General features: G+C 38.9%; 1 protein-coding gene across 4 annotated transcripts in view; it reads right to left on the bottom strand.

Moving 5' to 3' along the window:
• The window catches only part of LOC102074332 (uncharacterized), a 180,475-nt gene that overhangs the window by 22,676 nt on the left and 133,549 nt on the right, over window positions 1-24,250 (bottom strand). For all 4 annotated transcript variants that reach the window (XM_074543834.1, XM_074543821.1, XM_074543811.1 and 1 more), the window contains one exon: window positions 24,081-24,240. In XM_074543834.1, the coding sequence (XP_074399935.1) occupies window positions 24,081-24,240 (160 nt within the window). The remainder of the gene's footprint in view (window positions 1-24,080; window positions 24,241-24,250) is intronic.

The raw sequence follows: 24,250 nt of genomic DNA, 5'->3' as shown, positions 1-24,250 counted from the left end.
TTACTAAAACATATGTGAACATCTGTGAAGGGTGGTTGTCTTCTTATAGAAATACTGTAATTTTGCTCTGATCTTTCAGTAACCCTAATAAGTACACTGACTGCTCCAGCACAGATGTTAATTATTAGCAAACATTTACCACAGAAGTATCTAGAATCTCTCACTCGCACTGCAGTCCCATTGCTTCAGCACTGTAGGGACAGGTAGAAATGGGCTGCTGGCAGAACAAGGAGTTAGCAGCCTGTGTTGAGATCAGAGGACATTTATGTGGCTGCTTGTTTTAACTGCCCATAAATTATCTCTCTCTGATTCTCCAGATTATCACCAGCAATCAGATCCTTTCTTGCAGACATCCCTGCAGAAATAGGCCATGGAGGAAGAACTGAAAAAAAAGGTTTCACAAACACCTCCCTGGCAAGGTGTTTGTGAAAGAGTAGTGGAGGGGCTTGACATATTTTTGTAAGCTGTGGTGCTAAAGTAAATGCTGGTTTCAGTATGGAAAAGAAGGAAGAAAATTAGGAAGGCAGAGGTTTGGGTATTCCTTTGTGATTAAGATTGACACTCACCATTCTCATGGCATCCCCTCTGCCTTCTTCACTCCAAAGATGTTTTTTCTGCCTCCATAGGGCCAGCATCCCAATTGCAAGCTCATCAGAAGCTAAACCCAAAGTGCCTCAATTGCTAAGGTATTTCCTTGTCACTTTACTCTTTCCTGCGCCAGGGTTTTGTTTTTGACTCTTGCAAATAGTTTAACCATGCCTGGAATTGATGCTTCTCTAGAAATCTAGGAATGGAAATCCTAGAGCAAGTAGCAAGTAGAGATAAAGAGGTAAAGGCTCAGAGAAGTTTGCATGAGCCTTCAACAGGGTATGCAAACCAGTTGGGTCTGCCACTCTTGCAAAAGTAACTTGCAAGATCAGGCTGTCTCCCAAAGCTCTCTGAGTGTACCAACAGCCTCTCAGCAATGTCTTCTTCCCTGCTTCAGTTAAGAAACCAGATAACAAGAATGCTTCTCACATTATTTTCCACTTCTGGCATACTATTGCAAAAACGGCCCCTTTGTGGTATTGCAGCAGTTTTGTCTTCAGTTCAAGCAGAAACCATAAAATGTACAAAAACCAAAATTATAAACAAAGCAGAAATGACTGCTAGCAACCCTAAGAAATGTTTATGGTACAGCTTAAAGTTTTGTGCAAAGGTGTGGTATGATTTTATGAATGAACGAAAGATACTGTTCGCATTTGATTTTACCTTAACTAGTTTACTTTTTCTGAATTAAAAGTTACTGTCTGAGCTATCCAGAAACAATTGCATTGTATTACTGAATTTGATGTGCTTGGTTTGTAGAAAAATGGTTTAGTCTACTGTGACCAATTGTCTATTATAATAAAGCTTATTATTAATGGAGTATACTCTTATATCCTTATTTTTTCCTTCTCAGAAGATAGCAGAGTTCAGCATCCGATAAACATGTAAATTGCATTTTTCTTTTCACACAGGACAGATTTCAACTTCTGAACCAGCAGTCAACAAAGATTCCCCCAGCTGCTAGGGAAAAAAAAAAAAAAGTAAGTATTTGTGAAGAAAGGCATAATAAGATCAGAGGGAAGCCTGTCATAAAAATGCACATTGCATAATACATGATGGATCAGTTCTATTATTTAACTTTTGCATAGATATAACAATACAGAGATATGCTAACCATCATAGTCAGCATTAATTTACAGTGGGAAAAATAATTAGAATCTCACTTTTTCTGAAGAATGGAGTGAAAATGTAAACAATGCTTCCCTCCAGGCAAGTGCTTTATCAAGTTGACAGGTGCATTTGAATTTCCGTGGGTGGGGGACATAATAGGTTATTTATGTGTCATTTTAATAGAAAGGCCCAACCATCAAGATGGACAGGAGACTTTATCAGTACTGCTGTTTTCAACTAATCCACCAATTTAATACCCCATGAAAATACCTGCAACAAAACCTGGACATTTTTCTTTTCCACTCCATTATAGGCAAATCAATATGGGTGCTATTCATCTCAAATCTTTGGCTCAGCAGGTGCCCACTACACAGAGCTCCTCACAACACTGGTGCACTGGCACAGCCACATAAACATAAATACTTTGACTTCTGGTGCCATCAGTGACTCCACAATAGGATAACAACAGTACACTTGGATCACTAGTTTGCCCCTACACAGAAGTAAGCAACCAAAAAATCTTTTTTCTAGGGCTCTTTTTGTTCTTGTTTTGGTTTGGTTTTGAGAAGAAAAAATCCAGCACAATTTTTTTAAAGTTTCTGATTATGATAATTTTATCTGAAGTAGCCACTCACTAATTTTCATAAAGAGTATATTCCTGGCTGGAGAATAGCCACATGACAGAAAAACATTATACAACTTCTGGCTGTAATGTGTTTATTTACACAAATTTGCCATGAAAAAGAAAGATGCCAAAGTGTGTACTCCAGTCACACCTTCTCGGGCATTAGCTCTGATAAATGCTGCCTTTTTTTGTTCTCTGTAGGGAGGGCTGTGACATTGAGTGACACACAGGCCCAGTGTGACCCAGGGTAAATTTGGGGTGATGCTGCAATTTCTTCTTCCCCTTCCCTCCTTGATACTGCCATCTGTATGAGCAAAGGTTCCCTTTTACTTATCTACACAGCTATTGCTGTCACATTTTTAACACACAGCATATTCTGATAGCCTCCCAGTCCTTCACTGGTATGTGTGTGTGTGTGTGTGCACAGTCAGAATCGGCCTGATCTACACCAGAAAAAAAAAGTATTTTCTATTAAGGAATTCTTAAAAAAACCCAACCATTTTTGAGAGCTGAAGGTTTCCATTATTGCAAGTCCATCATCCTCTGTGTGCAAAAGTCCAGCTTGCAGATTCATGACCCACCAAGGTCTACATGGACTGGAAGACAGTCCCCAAGGAGCTTGAAATTATTTGAAATAGATCTAAGGAGGATAGAGGTAATGAGATCATCCACCATTCCCACGTCCACTCAGAAGTGTGCTCTAGCTCACTGTATTTTCTCTGTAGAGATAATTCTTTTCTAACTCAGGCAGATACAGCTCCAGAGATGTTTCAAGTATATAACTGGAAGTTTCGTTACACCCCGTGGGTAATTCCTCAGACTAGCTACTCCTGAAACTTTTTGAAAAAGCAAGCAATTCTTAAGGACATAAACTTGATTAAAACCAGACCTGGGACATTTCCTATGCTCAGTCTTTCAGTCTGCAAAGCTCATGAATCCCTGTGGTTAATTAGGAAATATTACTCATAGTAAAATCCAGTTATAATAAAATGTATTTTGCCCAAACACAGCATCTTAATAAGTTTCAGGAATAGTCATTCCCCCATTTTTCTCCTACAGCTTCTAGTCTGGTGACCATGTTTTCTGGTAGGAGTACAATGCCACTGGTCCCGCTAGCAGAGAGGGACTGCATACTGTCCTCTCTCCTGGGGGTCACTGAGGCACCACAGCAGCGAGGTTGGAGGCCAGATGAAATCCCCTGGGAGCAGTGCCAAGCAGTGCTTGCACTGCACTGGGACGAGGGAAGGGAGCCCTGGGAAAGGCACAATCTGGGAGAGCATAACTTGAGCCCACAGTTCACAAGAGGGGGAGGTAATATCCCTTTCCTGTGTGAAGACTCCTTATAGTCCACTCATATATTACCACAAGAGGTATATCACAAATTACAAATGGTAAAGTGGGGAAAAGAAACCCAATAAATTAGTCTCAACTGATATATTAAAAGGCGGCTAAGTCTGGGTAGAAGACTATAATAGCAAAGAGACCAAACTGCAGGATGCTGGGTTGGGAAACCAAACAGATCTGGGAGTCTAAATTTTAGCAAAGTTTTACACAAGTATCAATTTTTTTCTCTGCTTGGATAGCAACTCCTTCCACAAATCATATAAGGAATGCAAGCAGTTCACCATCCTCATTACATCAGTCAGTTGACACTGAGCAGGAAGATGACTGTTTACTCCCTAATGATTTTGCTTCAATTCTGATTGCTTAATATAGCACAGGTTTCTTATCCACTCACAGAACTAATGAAAGCTGTTCTTATTTTATACGAGATTTTTGTTACGTAATGAAGATATAAAAAAAGGTGTACATTGAAAATTACTTTGCTCTGAGTAAAGCTGACTGAGCTTCTGCTACATGGAATACAAAAAATAGCACCTACAAGTGACATATTTACTTTCAAAAGGGCAAATTTTGAGAAAATTATTGGTAAAATTAACAGTAGATTTTTTGAAATATAGATCTGATGTCTTTTCACCGTTTATTCTAAGGAAATATGTCTCTTAGAGTGAGATTTGTATCGCATTGTATAAATCTTTAATTTCATTGGAAAACATATACTTATCATAATTTAGATAATACGCTGAAGTAATTTTATATTTCATTAAAAAATATGTTTTTTGCTTTGCATGTGTGTTTGATTCACTGCATCTCTGGTGCTTTTATGCTGTTGTAACTACTTTGATCAAGTAATATTAGAGTAAGGGACAGCAGCACAGGAATATATCACACCAATATATTTTATGTTAACTGTAACCACAACATTTCTGCATTGTCAAAGAATCCACAGAATGATAAGCATAGAAAAAAATCAATCAATTAGTGTATTATTTGAGAAGAAAAGGGGCAAATGTGCCCAAGGGTAGTGTAATGCCTTCTGAAGTTGGCAGAGTTATCACAAACTTGGCTGATATTTTTCAAGGATCGAAAGCACCAAGAGCTGCTTCCTGGGCACTGAAATTACTTTAGATTGATTTAAATGTCCACCTTACTTTTATGGTACATGTAGAAATGTGAGTTTCCAATCAGAACACCATTTCTCAGCTCTTTGCTGGTTCCTTTTCTCATTACATGGGATGGGGATCTCTTGTGGGAAGGAGTGAACCCCATTCAAAGTAAATCAGAAAATACTCAATATATCTCTTACTCAATACTCAATATCTCTTACTCCAAGCATATTCTGATGGTTTGGTTTTAGAGAAATACTTCCAAAAGGCTGTTGACTTCCAAAGTCTTAGCACATAGAAAATGGGGATGCTCTATCTTTTTCTCAAGCTAAAACATATTTTGAGAAAAAATAATGAGAAAAATATTTTGAGATCTTTTCTGGGAGCTAATCTGGAAAAGATATATTATGAAAAGGTATTTTCTTCCATATTAAGGTCACATTTCCTATCATTGCAAGATGATGACCAGTCCTGCTTGACCCTTCTCTTATTTAAGCAGTTTCTAGTCAACTGTAACTTGGATTTCTAGTTAAGATTGCAAAGTAAAGATCGGGCTATGTTAGTATGCAATCACCCATCAAAAGCACTCTTCTGTTTGCCCAGACTCTCTGCTTTCTTGAAGCAGGACCAGCTCCAGGCATAACTAAAGCAGGCAGATACCTGGGACGTGAGGCATTCTTCTCCATCTCTTTTGCCAGCAGCAGTGCCCCAGCAGCCGGACTGATGCCTTCTGCTGCAGCCAGGGCAGATCCTCATACTGGGCTGCTCCTCTAGAGACACCAGGACCAGACATAGCTTGGGAGTCTCCATCATAACTGTGATGCAGCAGCCCAAACCACCCTGTCCCTGTGGTCGCAGCATCCCATTTTACCTGTGCTGCAAAGAAACCTTGAATTTGAGATGTTGTGGACAAGGACTGATGACCGTAGGATTTGTACTTCTGGATTTAGCTAAGAGCAGCCAAGTGCTGTAGTGTCCTGCCTGGCAAAAGCCATTTCAACAGAATGACAATTTGACTCCCAGAATTAGATCTTGTGTGGCCCCTTGGAACTTGAGCTATCTTAACCAGTAAAGTGTGATCTTTAATAACTAATTTTGGAATCCCATTTCTATTTCCTGGGATAACACTAGTATTTGTGAAACAAATGGCCTCTCCAACTTCCAACATAAATGGATTTATATCTACAATAATTCATTGAAATAGAATGGCTGGAAGAACTACTTTAATCTTCTCTGCCTTGAGATGTTGCAGTTCCATTTTCTAGGCTCGTGTTTTCCTCATAGTTTGTTCATACCTCACAGATATATTAGCATGTAATAAATAACCCTTTACTGATCCATTTCTGCACCTGTAACTCTTAGAGACAGTTCTATTTATTTTCTTTCAAAGCTTTCATCTGCACATCAGTATCTTCTGTGTTTTTCTACTAAGAAAAAGGACAGAAGAAAAACCATGCAATTATAGAATCATGGAACTGTTTGGGTTGGAAGGACCTTAAAGGGACCTTAAAGACTATCTCATTCCAGCCCCCCTGCTGCAGGTAGGGACACCTTCCAATAGACCAGGTTTCTTAAAGCCCCATCCAACCCAGCTCTGAAGAGTTCCAGTGATGAGGCATCCACAGCTTCTCTGGACCACCCATGCCAGTGACTCACCATCCTCACAGTAAAGAATTTCTACCTAAAATGCTCTCAAAAGGACAGATAACATTCAAGGTAGAAGCATCCCAATTAGGTTCTGGTGCACCATGCAACCTCATGTTCTCACATTCTTCTTTTTGGTTTGGGAATTTCAAGAGCAACTACTTATAGAGTCAGCTACTATGTGGCAAGAAAAAAAGAAACCAAAATAAGCATTGAGCATTGTTACAGTCCAGTTGGTCTCAGGCAGGAGGGAAGATGTGCAATGGGTTGAAACCTCAAACATTGTACAAGAAACTACATCCAAACTAAGAGCTGTGTTATACAGCAGGAGGGTTTTAAGTGAACTGGAAAACTACAACTGTACAGCAGAGGAAAGATGCCTAAACACAAATGATTTGAAATCATTATTATCTCTAATGGTTTAAGTTTATTATTGTCAAAAATTGATGGAAAAAAAAAAAAAAAAAGAACATGCTTCTTTCATGACTAACTTCTACGCTCTTTTAATTCCACTTCTATACTGGTTACATGTGGGAAGAAAAAGGTACATACCATAAATTTACTACATATTTTATAGAGTGTTTAGGCAGCATTAGATGCTCAGCTACCAAACAAATTACTTGATCTTTGTATCTTGTTCAGATAAAGGATTTAGGCATGGCAAAGAATAAGGCAGAAGCAATTGAAGCGGTATGAACAAACTATGTTGATTTAGAAACCAAGCCAAATAAAAACCATTACAATAGAGTTTCAAAAAGTTATGTTTGCAATTTAAAATACCCATAGGGCAGATCTGACTTACATGACCAACACTTAATGTATAGTACGTGATAAGATGACACATGCAGTTTTGAAACTTGGCAGTAATTCAGAAAAAGAATACTTTGCTGACCATTAACAACTTCTGAGTAATGTATACATTTTTTATAAATGTCTGTAGTTGAGTTTCTGAGTGATTATAGTTATAACAGTGTCTTCTCATGTAATCTTAGGACACCAAAAGCTGCATGGCAAAATGAAAGTAAGGATTAATAAATTACCTCCCTCCGTGCTTGTGCTACCAGTTCACTAAATTCACATCCAGCATTTGCTTTCTGCTATTAAATGCAAATGAAGAGAAGCTGCCACAGATCTATGGGGGTACAAATGATACAAGAACGCGGATTGCACTTTAGTAAAGGGCTTTTAGGGGGGGTTGTATGTGTGTGTGTGAGAGAGAGAGCAGGGAGGAGAAGCAGTATGAGCATTATACTGAAATATTTTAGCATGCTTTAATGCACCTAAATAGTCTCACACAGGGAACTCAAACTAAAATAGTAGGCAACAATGAGTAACCATAGTTTAAAACTGGCAAAGTTTAAATAATATATCAAGATTCAGGGTTGTTGGGTTTTATGTTTTTGTTTGTGGAGGGTTTTTTTTGGAAATGTGTATTTTTCAATGGAGCTGGTACTGACTTGCAGCTGTTTGATATTAGAGTCAAGACCTACCAGCCTTCAAACCTCACATTAGAAACAGACCTTTGGCCAAGTTGTGTCTTCGTTTAGACCTTGGCAACCCTGCTTACATCAGTGGGGGTAATTTGACCTCTCATTTGAATAACGCAGTGCGGTGATATGGTTCTGGTTTGTATTTTCTGTGATTGTTTCAGTCTAAATGCAACAACTCCCAGGATTGTGTGCGAGATGGAAATGCCTTCCAGAGGTAACAGAGGCACAGATACAGGAATCATTTGTCTGATCTGACAAATCATGTGGCAGGCACAGGTCACAGCACCTGGCCAGTCTGGGAACAAGCATACCTGCTAGGGCCACTCCTTGCACTGAAGGGATCAGAAAAGGTGCTGTGGGTGATGGCAAAGCAGCAGGAACTCAAAACAGAGGGATCAGCTTCCTGGCACAAGTAAATTATGTGCATGTACATGATCTTTTGAATGAAGAAATGCCCCTTCTCTCTCTTCCTCAAACACAGCCAAGTTCTAGAATAAGCAAAATTCAGCCCAGAGTAGAGAAAAAAACTTTCAGTTGAAAGAACTGCATTAGAACAGGATTAATGTCATAGCCAATATGCTTCAGCAATCCAATGTAGACATTGTATCATTATTTCTCTGAATTTAGGGAAGTTATGAAAATGGTTGTTTGTGCTCTGAAACAGCTTTTATTCCCTTATGAAAGAAAAAGAAAATGGAGTACTAGAATCCTTCAGCAAATAAGAAAAAGTCTTCGACCTTTGGTAACTTTCAACATCACATGCTTAATACAGATATGAAAAACAAAACATTATGGGGTTGCAAACATGAAAAAATACTGTGAGCTCTCTGTTTATTTTTTTTTGTTTGTTTGTTTATTCCGTAAAACATCTCCTTGCTCAATTGCAGTGATAATGATTTTCCAAAAATGTCTGGGCTGACAATCTGCATCCTAAGCTTTTAAGTTAGAATCTCTGCCTGGCTGCACATCAGTCAGAAAAACAAACAACAAACTCTAGTCATGATGATGCCACATCACCACAAAAACAGAATGAACGTATTGGAACAGCAGCATCTTTGCCTTATTCAAGAATTTTCATTAGGTTTTGTTTAAACTGTTCAACCTTTCTTGTGCAGGCAGAAAAGAGGTTTGTTCCATAAAACTAAAGAAAAACAAAGCAAAACAATCTTTAAAGCCAAAACACTTAGCTAAATCCATCTCTAAATCCCATTACACATTCAACAAATGGCAATAAGTAACACTTACTGACCCTAGATGAGGCAATATATGGCACCCCAAGCAGAGTTCCTCCATGGTTAGCCTAAAGGGCACTGTCAAGTTGGAAAATCATAAATCCCTGTCTCTTTGTACACTGCTCAGGCCTTTTCACACAGCTGACCTGCATTTATGACCAAGCCAGAGCTTTGTCGCAATGTCAGAACATATATGAGATTCCAGACCCTTACGACAGACACCACTACTTGCACCATCACCAGTGCAAATGCAAAGGTGTTTTTATTTCCTGGAAAATTTGACTCACTTATTTTCATGGTGTTTTGCATTCAGCTTGACAATAAATAAAAATTCAGCAGGCATTTATAGTAAATAATAATGATAGAAATATTGCTTCACTCTTGATTGCTTACCCTCTGCTGTACTCCTGCATTTGGAGTGCAAACAGTGCAGAAGAATTTTGTGTTTACTAAAAGATTCCAGTATTTTGTTTTGGTTTTGAGGCTTTTTGTTTGTTATTTGCCATTCTTGGTGTTTTTCGCCTTCTTTGTTCCCCCAAAAGCCCATTCCATTTGCTTTTATTTTTCATCACAGGGTACTCATTTGGAAGCTATCCAAAGGGTTGATTTCAAGTACTTAGTATCACATACAAATAAATTAACACCAATGAGACATTGAAATCAATGTAGAAACTGCTTTTGTAATGTCTAAAAGCTGTTTATAGCTTCTCAAGATGGATGGATATGAGTGACATCAATCCCAGTCGACATGAATGCTTTTCAGAGTGCAAGCAAGTGGAAATTGAGGGTAAAGACTCAAAACCAGTCATAACCCGTTGTCATGTCATTCTCACTCATGCACATATGTTTATACTTCTACTTGCAAAAACTTATCAAGAAAATATTTTGTATACTTTACTATTGCTGGACCTCCTTTTCTTTTAGTCACTCTGCAACATCTAACTGCATGCCTTGAGTTTCTTTGCAAGCACCTCCACAGTCCAGGCCTCTACAGCCATGAAGCATTCCATGTACAAGGAGCCATGGTACCTTGGTCCCTGACCCAGCACAGCTAAGGATCTCCATCCTTAGATGAAGAGTAATGAGAAGTGATGAAACGGGTGTATTTCAACGTGGCAGGAATGTCTGCAATAGGTTTCTGCTCTTCCCATTAAGGCTAAAGCACCTTCTTAGTCACTGGCTGGACATCTGGTCAGTTCAAAGACTTCACAAAAACTTGCAGTGCTTTTCAGATGAGCAGTATGCCTGTGCCACAGCAGGTGGTCAACATCCTTCAGATATTTGATTGTACATCTGTTTTCTTTGAAGAATGCATCTCAAATCCTAAAATTGTCCTCCTCTGCACGCCCATGCTAAGCTGGCACCACCACAGAGGTCAGGACTCACTTGTTCAGGTACAGAGCCAAAAAGGTTATCCTGGCCCCTACTTTTCACAGAGGCGGGGGACCAAGGGATGGCAGAAATAGTCAGGCAAACACAAGGAAGCCATGGTACCAAGAAAGAAGACTCTGTGTTAGCCAACCATGTCCTGGGGAGCATTAGGCACAGCATGGCCAGTCAAAGGAGAGGATTGTCCAGCACTTCTGTGCCCTGAGGAAGCCTCACCTCAAGTGCTGTGTGCACTTTCAGGCACTGCAATATTAGAAAGCTATTAAGCTCTTAAAGAGTATCCAAAGAAGGTAGAGGAAGATGATGAAGAGCCTTGAGGGGAAGCCCTATGAGGGACAGCTGAGGTCACTTGGTCTGTTCAGCCTGAAGAAGACTGAGGGGAGACGTCATTTTGGTCTACAATTTCCTTATGAGGGGAAGAGGAAGGGCAGACACTGATCTCTTCTCTCTGGTGATCAGTTATAGGACCTGAAGGAATGGCCTGAAGTTGTGTCAGGAAAGATTTAGGCTGGATGTTAGAAAAAGGTCCTTCACCCAAAGGATGGTTAGGCTCACCAGGGAAGTGGTCATAGCACCATGTCTGACAGAATTTAAGAAGATTTCAGATAGTGCTCTTGGGCACATGGTGTGACTCCTGGGGCTGTTCTGTGCAGGGTCAGAAGATGGCCTCGATGATCCTTGTGGGTCACTTCCAAATCAGTGTATTCTTTGATTCTATGATTCTGTGAAGTTCAGAGAGGAAGACAATAATGGATAGGGCTATGACAGAAAGAGCAGAGCTTTTGAGAAGGCACTTTAAAAGTCTGACATCCCAAACCTATTAACATTCCAAAGTTCTTTTTCTCTGTCACCAGAGCAAGCAATTTGGTGTTGTGGACACCACAGACTCAGCTATTCTGAAATGTGGGATGCAGACAGTACCAAGTAATAGAAGATCACCCCATTGGAGAGGGCATTGGGACTGAACCAGGCTGTGTGCAAATACATTGCTCCAATCCTGGCACTGCTGTTGGAAGGAAGGAGTGACCCACAGAGGTCTGCTGTGTGCTGATGGAGGTTCTGACTCCCTCATCCTGTGCAAAGGCCTGATGAAATATGCAGGGCTTATGTCAGTGTCATACCTACCAGCTGAGCCAAAGGCACGCACAGCTATCTGTAGCCCTGAAGCCCTGCACACATCCAATGGGTACTGCCCAGACTTAAGCATGAGGTGGGATAACTTTTGCCAGTCATTACTATTCCCAAATACTAACAACTACCTGAACCCCACAAACACCACTTGAAAAGATACTAGTTTGTAAACAGCAAATTAACTAACATCCTCCAAGTCGTTATTCAAGCTGCAGTGCACACTGCTTCAAACAATGCCATTTATAAAGCGATAATGAAAGGAACTAGTCTATAAACCTTTCCCTAGCAGCAGGAGGGCTTAGGCTCCCAGGTTCACAAGCCTTCAGTATATTTGAAGCCCATCAGACTTCAGCAAAGAGGAAATAATCATGGTAAAGAGAAGAGTAATCCTAAAAAGCTTAACAAGGCACTATCATGTATGTTTTTTTTCTCTGCATATATTGACTTTGAAAGAGACAGAAACCAGCTTTCTACCTTTACTACATTATTTCCCACTTGTTAAATGGCAATGCATAGCCCAAGTGCATTTCATAAGGCTAAAATAAGCATCCTTCTTTGTGAACTAGTGAGGTAAGGATCCAGTTGGCAGGCTTGCTCTCTCAGGCAAGACTCATTAATACAAAAGGATGTTTATCTGAGAAAAGTCTAAATTACGAGTTCTAAATGGGTAATCTCAGCTGCAAAAGAAAACAAGGCTGGGGAGGTTTTTATGCCGTGACTGAGCTTAAGCTTCAAGCCTGCAGGCTAGCACTACTCAGAGTGTTTCTGATGGGATAATTTTCTATGCAAAAAGACTGATTCATTGAAGAATTACTCATGTCATGGCCAACATGCCATTTTCAATGGCCATTCATCTGACAGGCACAACAACCCCTTCTGAAATGTTTTAAATGATCAGGTGCAATTTTCCTATTTTTAAATAACCTTTCATGGTTACTCTAGCCAGACAAATGCCCTGCAAAACCAGAAAGCTGCTCCCACTGCTGCAGCCTCGGCAAGGTCCAGGAGGAGCACAGCTCCCTAAGGCACTGCCTAGGTTTGCCCTTTCCTTTTTCCTCTCTCCTTTTGAGAGAACAGGAATTCAGTCCTAGTGCCTGATGGCAGCACTTGAATGTTATATCAGTATGCTGATTCTAGTGTCACTGGGTAAGTTATGCACTTTAGGTCTATAATCAGGGAACCTGATGTGCAAATAAGTCCCTGCACCCAACCAGCAGAGGAGATAAAAACCTCAGAACTGTTGAGGTGATCCTTATGTTAGGAACAGTAAGAGGTATTCAAAGCCAACAGGAGAGAAGGAAGGCCCTAGGATTCATGTGGAAAGTAGATTGTCTGAACAGTGCCCATTTTTATCAAGGTATCCAAGTTTGGCAGCTTCTAACTTTGGCATACTTTGATGAAGATGGAGCCAATCTTCTCCTTTGATCATTTCTAGATATTCCTCTCTAGAAGTGTAGTATTTTATTCCAAAAATATGGATTTTTAGAAGGCCGTTCTGTTTTTGACGAAACTAAGTTTTAAAACAATAAATCCATATAACCTGCTGTATATTTACATGTCACCTGAAAGGCATGGTTATTCCTCTCTAGCCACCCAACCTGTCAGATTTTCCATTAATATTAATACACAAACCCTTACAAATGCAACTCCCATTTAACTGTTTAGGCTAATATTTTGAAAGATGAAAAGAACAGCTTTCAAAATACAGGAAAAAATCCAGAGCACGCGACCACATTTCACAGGTCAGTGGCTGGGATAGCAGGAGCTGCTGAAGGAGAGCTGAAGGAACAAACTTGCTTAGGGGCATTTTAGCACTCTTGTGATACGATACCCGTTATTCATCAGCATGCAACAATCCCCTCTCCAGATGAAAAACCACTACAGATCATGTTCCTAATACAACAGTCAATTTGCCTCCTTCTCTTTTTTGTTGTTGGAAGGAATTCCTTACAACCTCACCTCCCTGGGGCATGTCTTCCTCTCCCTCTTTGTCGATCAGGAGAAAACAAGGCTCTGTTCAACAACAAAGTCTCACTGGCCGGCCTCAGAGACGCTCACACCAGGTTTCAGACAGACCCAGGAAATTACTGTTGGTTTAGATGCCCTGATTATTTCCTAAGATAGGAAAAATTATGTAGATGGGAAGCATGGTGAGAGCACATTTCTACCTGGACAAACACGTCAGGGTGAAAATCGTGACCCCTTCAGAAAACTTCAGCATATAAGCTTTGGACAGTGCTTTCAGGCTTCAGCAGAGGAAATCTAATCCATCTCCTATTTCTAAGCTTCCAAGGGTAGCTGATTCAAATCCACAGCTGGGGTTTGTAGCCCACTGAGACCAGAAGTTTTAGCATACCTATAGCAGGAAGGACAGGTATCCTCGCTGAGTCCTATGACCTACTTTCATTCTGCCTGCACTTTGTTTTAGCTGTGACAAAGCTCACCTGTAGGCTCAGACACCGTTTACTTTGCCTTGTGAGGTCAGGTTAAGACAGAAAACAGAATGGACCTGCCCCAATCAGTGGGCAAAGAGATTTCACTCTGCCCTGTGCAAGTGTCTTCAGTAGTCTCTGCTGTCAGTGTGTGGAATTTTACATTTAAATATCATTAGTTCCCGGAATATTTAAAGGTCATTACTAGAAAGCAAGCTACTGAGGCTTCAGTTTTGTAACATTGTTTAACTGTTCTCTAGTGCATCTAAAGTAATTCAGTCTTTGTCAGCAGCCTTATGTGTGGCAATTACAAAATGGTAGCAAATTTAATTTCCTTTAAAAGAAGAAAAAAAAGAGACTGATCTGCAAAACCATTCTTGCAGTTATATACACAACTGACACATGAACTTCATGCTTTTGCATATGCAAGCTCACAACCACCTGGTAATTTAGATTCTACCTTGGTTAAGAATTTCGCTTACCCCTAACATGACTAAATCAATGGGCATCAACAGTACCCTGACTAAGCTCAGTGGATGTCTGATGCCAGAGCATCTTAAATGGAGAATTTAGTAATTAGAGAAGACTGAAATGTTTTAAAACATGCATATCCTTGGTAAAAGGAAATTGTGTAACACCAGGGAGTATAAATCAGAAATTTTTAAGCAAGTACTAGTTTTTAAACAGCTACACACACCCATAATGGACAACACCACAATAACTCTTCCATAATGTGAGTCTCTTCTTAAGCCCCATATGTTAGTGATTACATTGTGTCCTTAAATCATCAGGGTTGATATTTCAGATAACATTTTTACTCACTATTGTAATGTTGAATGTTCTCATTACTCAGACCTATGGCTATTTTTATTTTTCAGAATCCTGCTAAGTTACTGTTCCTGGGACGTTGTATATGCCAAATGAGTTACGTATATTAAATACTCCAAGAGAACAAACAAGTGCAGGGAGTAACCTTGTTTACAGCACTAATGTAACCTTGTTTACAACACTACCCAACAACCACAGGAGAGACCTATTGGCTAATTCTATTTTGTGCAAAAAATGAAGAGTCAGCTGATTTTTGCTACAAAGAGTAGGAATCACCGTTGTTAAATAAGTGACTGTCCTGGGGGTTTTCAGAACTGCTCACATCATACTTCAACCTACCGAGGGGAGGAGGGAGTCATTGTATGAATTACTCCTGCAATATTTCATGAGCTAGTAAATTTTCTATGGAAATTATCCAGCTTGATGAAAATGTCTGTATTTCAAACCTCACAAGAGTCTGATTTAGAAGAGAAATAGTGCTCGTTTACTGCAGCTTCATTGAAGACAAAGATGGAGAGAACCTGAAGTGTTGAAATGTTAACGTTCCAAGAAAACTAATTATCATATTTTCACTTGCAAACTTCAAGCCTGATGCTAATTAATCTCTGTGGAAAGGCTGTGTATGAATCAAATTATAATGTAAGTCAGATTATACAGGATGAGATGTATAACATACCCTGCCACTGAGGAGAAACAAAATGGATTGCTTGCACAGAAATGACAAAAAACCCAAAGAGCTTGCTCTTCATTAGTGCACCGATCTGTACCAGCCGGCTGATGACAGATTCACCCCAACGGAGTGTTGCAAACCACCTTGGATTTTCAAAAGTTTGCCTGTGGTCACAAATTATCTAGATGCAAGGAGAAAAAACTATTTGACTGAGCAAACCTTGATGTGGCACTTGCAGAGTTCTGTTGTGAAAACATCTTGAGGGCAATCAAGTGCCATTAGCACATGTCAATGAGGCTTCCCATGAATTACTACAAAAATTACAGTTAAGTGTACTCCTCCTCCATCACTGTCCAACATCTCTGACAAAAGGGTTTGGATGTCTGTTGAAGTATTAGAGAAATTAACACCTTTCTGCCAGTGTATAATCAGAGGGATGTCAGCAGACTATTAGTTTGGCTCATCTTCACTAATGCCTTTATATAATTAATTTATTGATTTTAGGATTAAATTAATTTGTTACCATTTACTCTGGAAATACTATATTGTACATATAATGGGGGTAGTAAAGGAGACTTGAATAAATCAGTTCTCATTTAAAAGGGAAACAAAATACAAACTGAAAGGGGAAATAAAATACATGTTTTCTAAACACAAGATAAGGTTTACTACCTCTCTAAGTAAATTCCATGGAGTCTGACTAAATAATTTTGTTTTCAATTTATATACTTACCATGAATATGGCAGCCAAAAAAAGAAATGCTGTTAGTAGCTCATAGTACTTGCACCCACATAGTTTGCATAGCTTGCTTTTATCTGTTTTAATCTATTAATTTATTGTTATGCAACTTTCAGATTCAGAGAAGCTTTCATAGATGTGGGGGTTTTAATCCCTATTTTCTCTTCATTTTAGTTATTTTTTCTCTTTAAGATGGGATACAACATGGAATCAAGCAAGTGCTGAGCAGTGTTACTCTAACAGCTCAATTTCTAATGCTGTTTCCATTAGTTTACTTGTTGATTATATCTGTTCTACCATTGTTATAATTTATTACAAGGCCTCTTTTTGTGTGCACATCTGTTTAAGCAGTTCCACTCGTTAGACTATCCACACAGGCAAAAGAAGGTTTTCCTTTACCTAGACTGCATTACCTTGTTTTCCAAAGCTTGCACTTGCACACTTTCTGATGAATTACTAATCAACAGTTGTGAGGTTTAATGGCATGCCTGGGTATGGTCAGCATATTTGGCTGTTCCAGATGTTTCCGAGCATCTGCATTTCCCCCCCTTTCTTCTTTTCACCCACCACTCCCTGTGGACTAAATACACTAAAGGAATAGAGAGCAAAGTGTTTCAGAACCATATGGCCATTTTAATCCTACACAGTTCAAGGCCTTGTCTTTTCTTACAGAAATCATTTTGGTTTAAACCTAAGAGGCAAGAGAGTGCCACCCTGTTTTCTGACCTTACATTTTGCTCTGTTTTCTGTAAAATCCCATTACTGGGCTGAGCCTTCCCTCTGCTCATCTCTGACTTTCAATCTCCATTTAATCATTAAAAAAATACAGATCCTGCCTTCAATAATTTATCCCAAATGAGAATCTGACCTTACACACACAGATAACAAAGAATTTCAGTGAGACATGGCCCTATTTCCTCCCCTCCACTGTGTTCACACAGATAGATGGAAATTCTGGCCCTAATAAAGTCAGTGCAAGTTTTGCTGTTGACTGCAAGGGGTCAAGGTTCTCGTCCTGCAATTTCTGTAGCAGACAGGTGATTACATATCACCTTAAGGTGCTGAGCTGCATTGTTCTGCACTAGCAGGATAGTTTGCTTGTTCTGGCTGTAACAACTGTGCATTACCCCAGATCAACACAGTGATTTTTTCATACTGGCATGTAAGGAATTAAATTCTATATTACTGCAAATTTTTCTAGATAGGCTCTCAATCAGCTTTGCTACTGATTTTTACTCTCCTATCCTACGCCTACAGCATAGAAGTTTTTATTCTCCATACAATTTAAATTGTGGGAGACGTTGTAGTGAGAGCTCCAGTTAGCAGCTCCAAAAATGTTTGCAGTATGGGTTAAGGTTAGGACGAAGAAATCTAATTGTAAACTTGCAAAACGCTAATGTTCTAAAACATCACTGAAAGTAGTTTGGGGAAAGGAAACCACAGATCAAAATTATAAGACCTAATGAGCAGCAGCTTGAGTGATATCAGCCATTTGCTATTTCTTAAACCTATAATATAGTGTACATGAGATATTTTTATATATAAGGCATAGCTCAAAGCAAAAAAAAGTTTGGAAATAGAAGAGTGAATGAGTAAAAGAGAAATTTATATTTTCTGTACTTCTGCTTTCTCAATGTCTCCCTGTCTGCATTTGCAGATCAATGGTATCTTAATCAGCAATTTGAGAAGAGTTCTTCTGTAGAACCATGATTATAGTTATCTTGTATAGCTGTACTTTCCAATCAACTTCTCTTACCTTGCATTTCTCTCAGTTTCTTTCTATTTTCTTTGGCATGATTCTGTCTTCTGCACAAATTCCTGAACCGCTTCTGTTTCTTTTCTCCTATTACTACGTTGTGCTTTCTGACTTTTCCTTCAGGCCTCCACAATCTGTACTAGGGTATTATCCCTTCCAGCACATTTCCTCAATCATTTCCTTATTTTAAGTCAAAATATCCCTGCAACTTTTTACCTGTCTTTTGGAAATTGCTCTTCCTGAAAAGCAACAACAAAATTTGTGTTTGTGTTCATGGGAAAAATTCACCCTACAACTCTGAAAAGGTCAAATTTAAGATGATCAGATCTGTTAGTCACAAAAACAGGCTGGTGTTCTTGTTCAAAATTTAGCCTCGTCTCACCATTTTTTTCATCAAAAAGAGTCAAGAAGTCACACTCAGATTAGTGCTATACCTTCAAACAGAAAATACACCAATTCTGATGTCAGTGTATTTTTCAGCCTTTTTTGATCTACATTGCAGTCACTTACACAAGGGGTTCTGGAGATGATGAATCTGGGATTTTGAATTAGAGCACAGTTGAGGATTCTACTTTTTCTCTTTCCGATATCCAACAGCAAGAAAGCATTGTACCTAGTTCCATTTCTCACTACACACTGTGTGCCACCCTTTCCCCTGCATAGAGCTGGCTTTCAGATAACTTCAATTTTTGCCCTTCCCTTCTTTTTATCCATTATCCTATATGTGCAAGCAAGCTCCAAACTCCAGTGTTGAAGTAAGACCAGGACCAAAACAAGAGACAAATTATAGCAACCTCAGGTGTGGTACTGCCTGCCTTCATCAGCCTCCACCTGTGGTCCAGCAGCTTTGCTGCAGCACAGACTGCAAACTCATGAAGTTTCCTCTAAGACAAAATCAAAAGTTAACCCCCTTGTGCTAAATGAGTTAAAAGACTTGCTCTCCAGCAGCCCTTGCAATGCTGCCACGTTCAACATCAGTTTCCTCTCCTGCCAGTGTTGATTCCACTAGCAAGGGCAGAATTTTGCCCTCAACTATTCACAAGTAATTAATGCATTATTGAACAGGAATAAATAGATAGCAATTAAATAACAAGTATTAATGACTTATTTATTAACATATTAATAGTTGGCCTGAGAGTAATAAATGCAAATTAGTGTAAAGTGGTACCAAAAATTGTGTCGATAATAGGCCCTGAAGTAATCTTGTGTGTTCAAGATAATTACAAATATATTTTCCTTTCAAAAATCTACTGCCGGGTAATTTTTTATGGTTTCCTATAATATCATTTTAAAATTAGAAAATTAGCCCTAGTCTCATTAAAATAATTTTGCAGTGCATCAGGCTCTATTTCAAGTGTAAGTTTCACATTATCTTCTTGCCTACAGACCTTGCGGTTTTTTTTCCAGAAAACCTTTTCATGTGCCAGTATTTTGCCCCTGTGCTTGGTACCATAGCTTGGTATGATGTTTTGTTCTAGCTTACTGCTTGCACAACTTTTCTCATACTTTATTAGTATCACTACATAAAAAGTCCCACTGCAAGCAGGGGTAGTACTTTGAGAGCTAAATCCAGCAACAATCTGTAAGGGCCATATTTATTCCTATTTATTACTGCTAATAGTAACTGACCTGATAAATAGTTCAGGGGCTTTAGACATGACCAAACTGATGCACACCTAACAACCAGATCACAACAGATCCCACTTAAAAGACCATCTCTGGTCAGCTGTTTTACTAGAAATACTTCCCCCCTCTGTTTTTTTTTGTGCTTTTTTTTTTTAATTCTTATTTGATTAGACAAAAGAAAATCCCACCTCACACCTTGGCTCTAAACTATTACTTAACATTGGAAAAGCAATTACTCGGTGAGGACAGAAAGACATTGCCACTTTTATCAGTTCTAGAAAGAAAAGGAAATTCTTGGCTAAAATCCAGGGTCCTGTTCTCATCACTGATCTGGTAACAATAGCAAATTGAAATATTCCAGTCTGCCACCAGTCCTGATTTTACCAATTCTAGAATCTGACACACATTTATCACGTGACTGCCTCTAATAAAAGATCAGCAAATATTCATGTTTGTAACAGGAATGGAGGAATGGGGGCCCAGGCTTCCTCCTGGCACTGGTGCACAGAATGCTGCTTCAGCACATGTTTGTTTCTAGAAATGTTTCTGCCTGCCTCTGTAGGTAGCATTTTTACTTCTTTGCATCTTTCCTCATTAAAGGCATTGTAAATGTCTTTTTCCAGAATAATCAAGGGCCTTTCTGTGAGGTACAGGGCTATGGTGGCTCTGTCTGCACAGTGCCTTCCCAACCACTACGTAAATGTGATTGTGGCCGTGTAATCTGTGTACCTGGAAATATAATTCGTTTTGTTGCTAATGAAGGTCCTACGGCACAAATTTATTAAAGGTATACTTTTCCGTGCGATAATAATTGGGTCGATAATATTAAACTCATAGGCTCATTATTTAATTGCAAGGGCAGATTATGAATACAGCTTCTAAAATGTATTTTAATGAAAAACACTACATCCTGACCTAATCATATCAACCTTATGCTATCTAATTAAGGATGCAAAAAATCATTAGAGTTGCAAAATATTAGTTCCAGCTCCATCAGGCTGTTAGCTGCCCCTTCATGAATATATATATTTTTTTACTCTATGATAAATAGTTAATGAGGTAAAAATGACAAAATTTGCATGTAGGCAAATTAGTTTAATAGACTGATGTCTTCCTGGTCTACAGAAAGTGACCTTTCTCCTATCAAAAGAAAGACTGAAAATACTTTGAAATGATGTCAGGGATGTGGATATCATTCCACAAATGACAAATCACTCCTCTGAACAATATAAAAATTATAAAATGCAATAACCTTAAATTCTCATCATATTGTAAATGTGTCCTCTGCTGCTGCATTTATCAATTTAATAAAAGGAAATTAAGCATATTATAAAATACCCATTTATGGGGCAATTTTTAATCCAGCGAATAAAAATGAGAAGCACATGGTTAATAGCAAGAAAATATTGCAAAAATGTGGACCTATTTTTTCCAGAAGGTTTGACTGACTATTTACTTGAATGACCTCCATTTAAAATATATTTTTTATATGGAGTGATGTAAGATATGGCAGTCTCATGCTTCCCTTTATAAAAATTGTTCACAGTTAATTTCGTATTTTATTTAAAAATTAACACATTAATAATGCACGCAATAAGACCTAGTGATGTGTCTTCCATACTGATTACTTTGTACAATTAGACATACAAAAAGAAAGGGACAAGATAAATACCTTATGCAAATCTATGGCAGAAAAAAGGGTCTTTCAGTATCTGCAATGCCTAGGAGCATAAAAAGACCTGCAAATACAGCTCCCACTCTTGCTCCATATGGAGAACATATTTGTGGAATTGAGCTAGTTTTTATTGCAAAACTAGATTTGTAAAGAGCTAACAACACTTCCTTTGATGGTTCCCTTTATCATCAAAATAATACCAAATTAAAAAAAAAAAAAAAAAAAAAAAGAAAAAGGAAGAGATGGGGAAGATTTTGATTTTTGAAGACTGGTTCTTTTTTTCACAGTATTTGTGTTTTGTATGATAATTCAGGACTTTTGAACACAAGTCTCCACTCACAAATTTTCCTCATTGTGAGGCAGATCCTGTGACCACTGAAGTAAATGGTGGAGATCATCTCTAGATGTGCCAGTGATGCAAATTCCTGTGCTCTTTCCACATTGTTCATATCTTCTTACATCACATAGTCTGCATCAGTGTGTCCCCCAGAGAACGGGAATGATTAACACTGTCACAGCCTGGCATTTGGTTAGGGATGATGTAAAGGAAAAGGCATGAAATTCATGCAGATGTAGACAGAATAGCAACCAGAAACTTAGGGGTTTAGCAGAGACAAAACCATGCATCACTTTCCTTTGTTGAATGAAATGTGTGCTGCTCCTGTGAGGCATTGGGATTCTTCCCTCTACTCTGACTGCACCATCTGAGGTGCTGGATCCAGCTGAGGCTGGGTCCATTTTAAAGGATCTCAGACTAAGATTTCACATTTCATTGTGGCCTTTCAGACATGCTAGGCTGCATACTGCGAGTAAAACTAGGCACTTACACGTTTCTATAGCTATGGGTCAATGCCTTTCAGTGGCCTGTCCCTTGAATTATGTCTTACTGTAGCAGTGGACAGCCCATTCAGGTTTCTTCCATTCAGGTACAGACTACCTGTATACAGAGAAGTAATTTCTTTTTCCATTCATTTCCATTTGTCTTTATCCCCACAATTCCTCCTTTACTCCTACCCTTCTTTTTTTTTTTTTTTTGTTTTGTTTTTGTTTTACTTTTTTTGTTCAGCCCTTATCCAGCCCTTTCTGTTTTGCTGCAAGAAATTCTATGCTGGAAATATCATTAGAAATTTATTAAGTACTTAGAAATGCAGTTTGCAGTTTCCTCATCTGCCACTTTTTCCAAATGCCATTGGTGGTCCTGGCATGCAAAATTAGGTCCAATACAGGTGTTCTTTGTTTTTTACTTAATTTGTAACAAAGATAATAGAAACCAATTGTCAATGGTAATACTTTGAGTTATTGCAGAAAGTTTTAAAGTAAAAAAAAAAAAAAAGTTATTTTACTTACTGGGAAAGACAAAACAAGTTCTATATCTACAAAAAGAGAGAATGTCTGAGGCAAGTGGTTGTGGAAGCACATTCACTCTTTCAAACCTTTTCCCTCCCCTCTGCTGAAATGCTATGGGCTGCTCTGCACTTTCCCACAAAAATTAAGCTTACTGAGTATCTGCTTTTTCATTCAGTTTTTCCTTTCAGGGTCCAAACTGTCATCACAGGAAAAAAAAAGAGGAAAATAATTACAGCTGTGGCAGATGTTTATAACAGTGACAACTGAGGCTATATATTTATATAAACTGCTGATCTTTCAGAGGTAGTTATAGAGATTTGAAAAACCTGCAGGCCCTAATCTTAAGTCCCTTGTTCCAGAGGGTTAGAAAAGAAAAACAAAACAACTCATACAGGCTTAAGAGGACTAATTTCCTTCCTATTGGGGAATCTGTTTTTTTTACATTGAAGCAGGAGAGTTACCAAACAAAGCATTGTACACAGAGGCATTCACAGATATATAGATCAAAGAGATGAGCACTTTACCAATTGTCCAAGAGCTAGTTTTTAAATTAGTCCTGTGGGAATTAATAACACTGAAGCAAGGCTAGAAAGCAAGGAAGGAAGGAGGACAATGTCCCTCAGAGACTACTGACCATGTTACTTCTATTTCCAATTCTCTGAAAGCAATTATGACCAGAAGCCTCATCTGTGGATGACATCCCCCAAAAAGGACACTTTGCAAACAGAGAATGTATCTCCTATACATCACAGGTTAAGGTCTCTAAATGGGACTAGAAGCTATGGGCTTAATGGAGAAGAAAAAGGAATTATTTTGATAACCAAAGCAGAGTACCTTTCCCTGCTGATTTCCAGCTTAGCCCACTCTTCTGGGAAATCTTGGAGGAAAAGGGCCAGGGAGAAGAGTGTGGCTCTCATATCTGACAGACCAAACTCACACCCCCTTCTCAGGCCAGCCTCACCCGTGCCCTCTTAAGGAATGAATTCTACTTTTTCATGGAAATACTCAGTTTGCTGAGCTGCCTGAGAAATTATCTGGGATGATACTGATATTTAAACCAGTAGGAAGTCTCTAAGAGCCAGGCAAGGACCATCAGATAGCACAGATAATTTTTGACATTGTGATGCCTCTAAGTCTCTGGTTACTAAGCAGATTGTAACCCCTCAGGATGTTCAGGCAATGCACATGAAATGTCACAAAATTCTCGTGAACATGTTGCTTCATAGCTTCTCTATTCAATGAAGCACCCTAAGAATAATTTTCTAATATGTAGATTCTTTTTAATAACACTAATACATGCAAAGAATTAATTTGGACCACAGACTCTTTTTGGAGACTGTTCACCACTCACCATCCGTCTTTCACCATTGATTCCTCTCCACTGCTCAGCCCTCTTTATAATGTAGCTCAGCTCCTGGATGGAAATCTCCAAGTCCAGTGGAACAAAGAATGTGCCTTCCTCAGCATGGATGCGTCGAAATACATCCAACAGCCAACCTTCGCTATGTAGCCTAAAGATAG

The sequence above is a fragment of the Zonotrichia albicollis genome, chromosome 1 (genome assembly GCF_047830755.1).
Source record: "Zonotrichia albicollis isolate bZonAlb1 chromosome 1, bZonAlb1.hap1, whole genome shotgun sequence".
Classification (NCBI taxonomy): Eukaryota; Metazoa; Chordata; class Aves; order Passeriformes; family Passerellidae; genus Zonotrichia; species Zonotrichia albicollis.
Note: the sequence above shows the minus strand (reverse complement) of the source record. Positions and strands in the feature narration are given on the sequence as shown.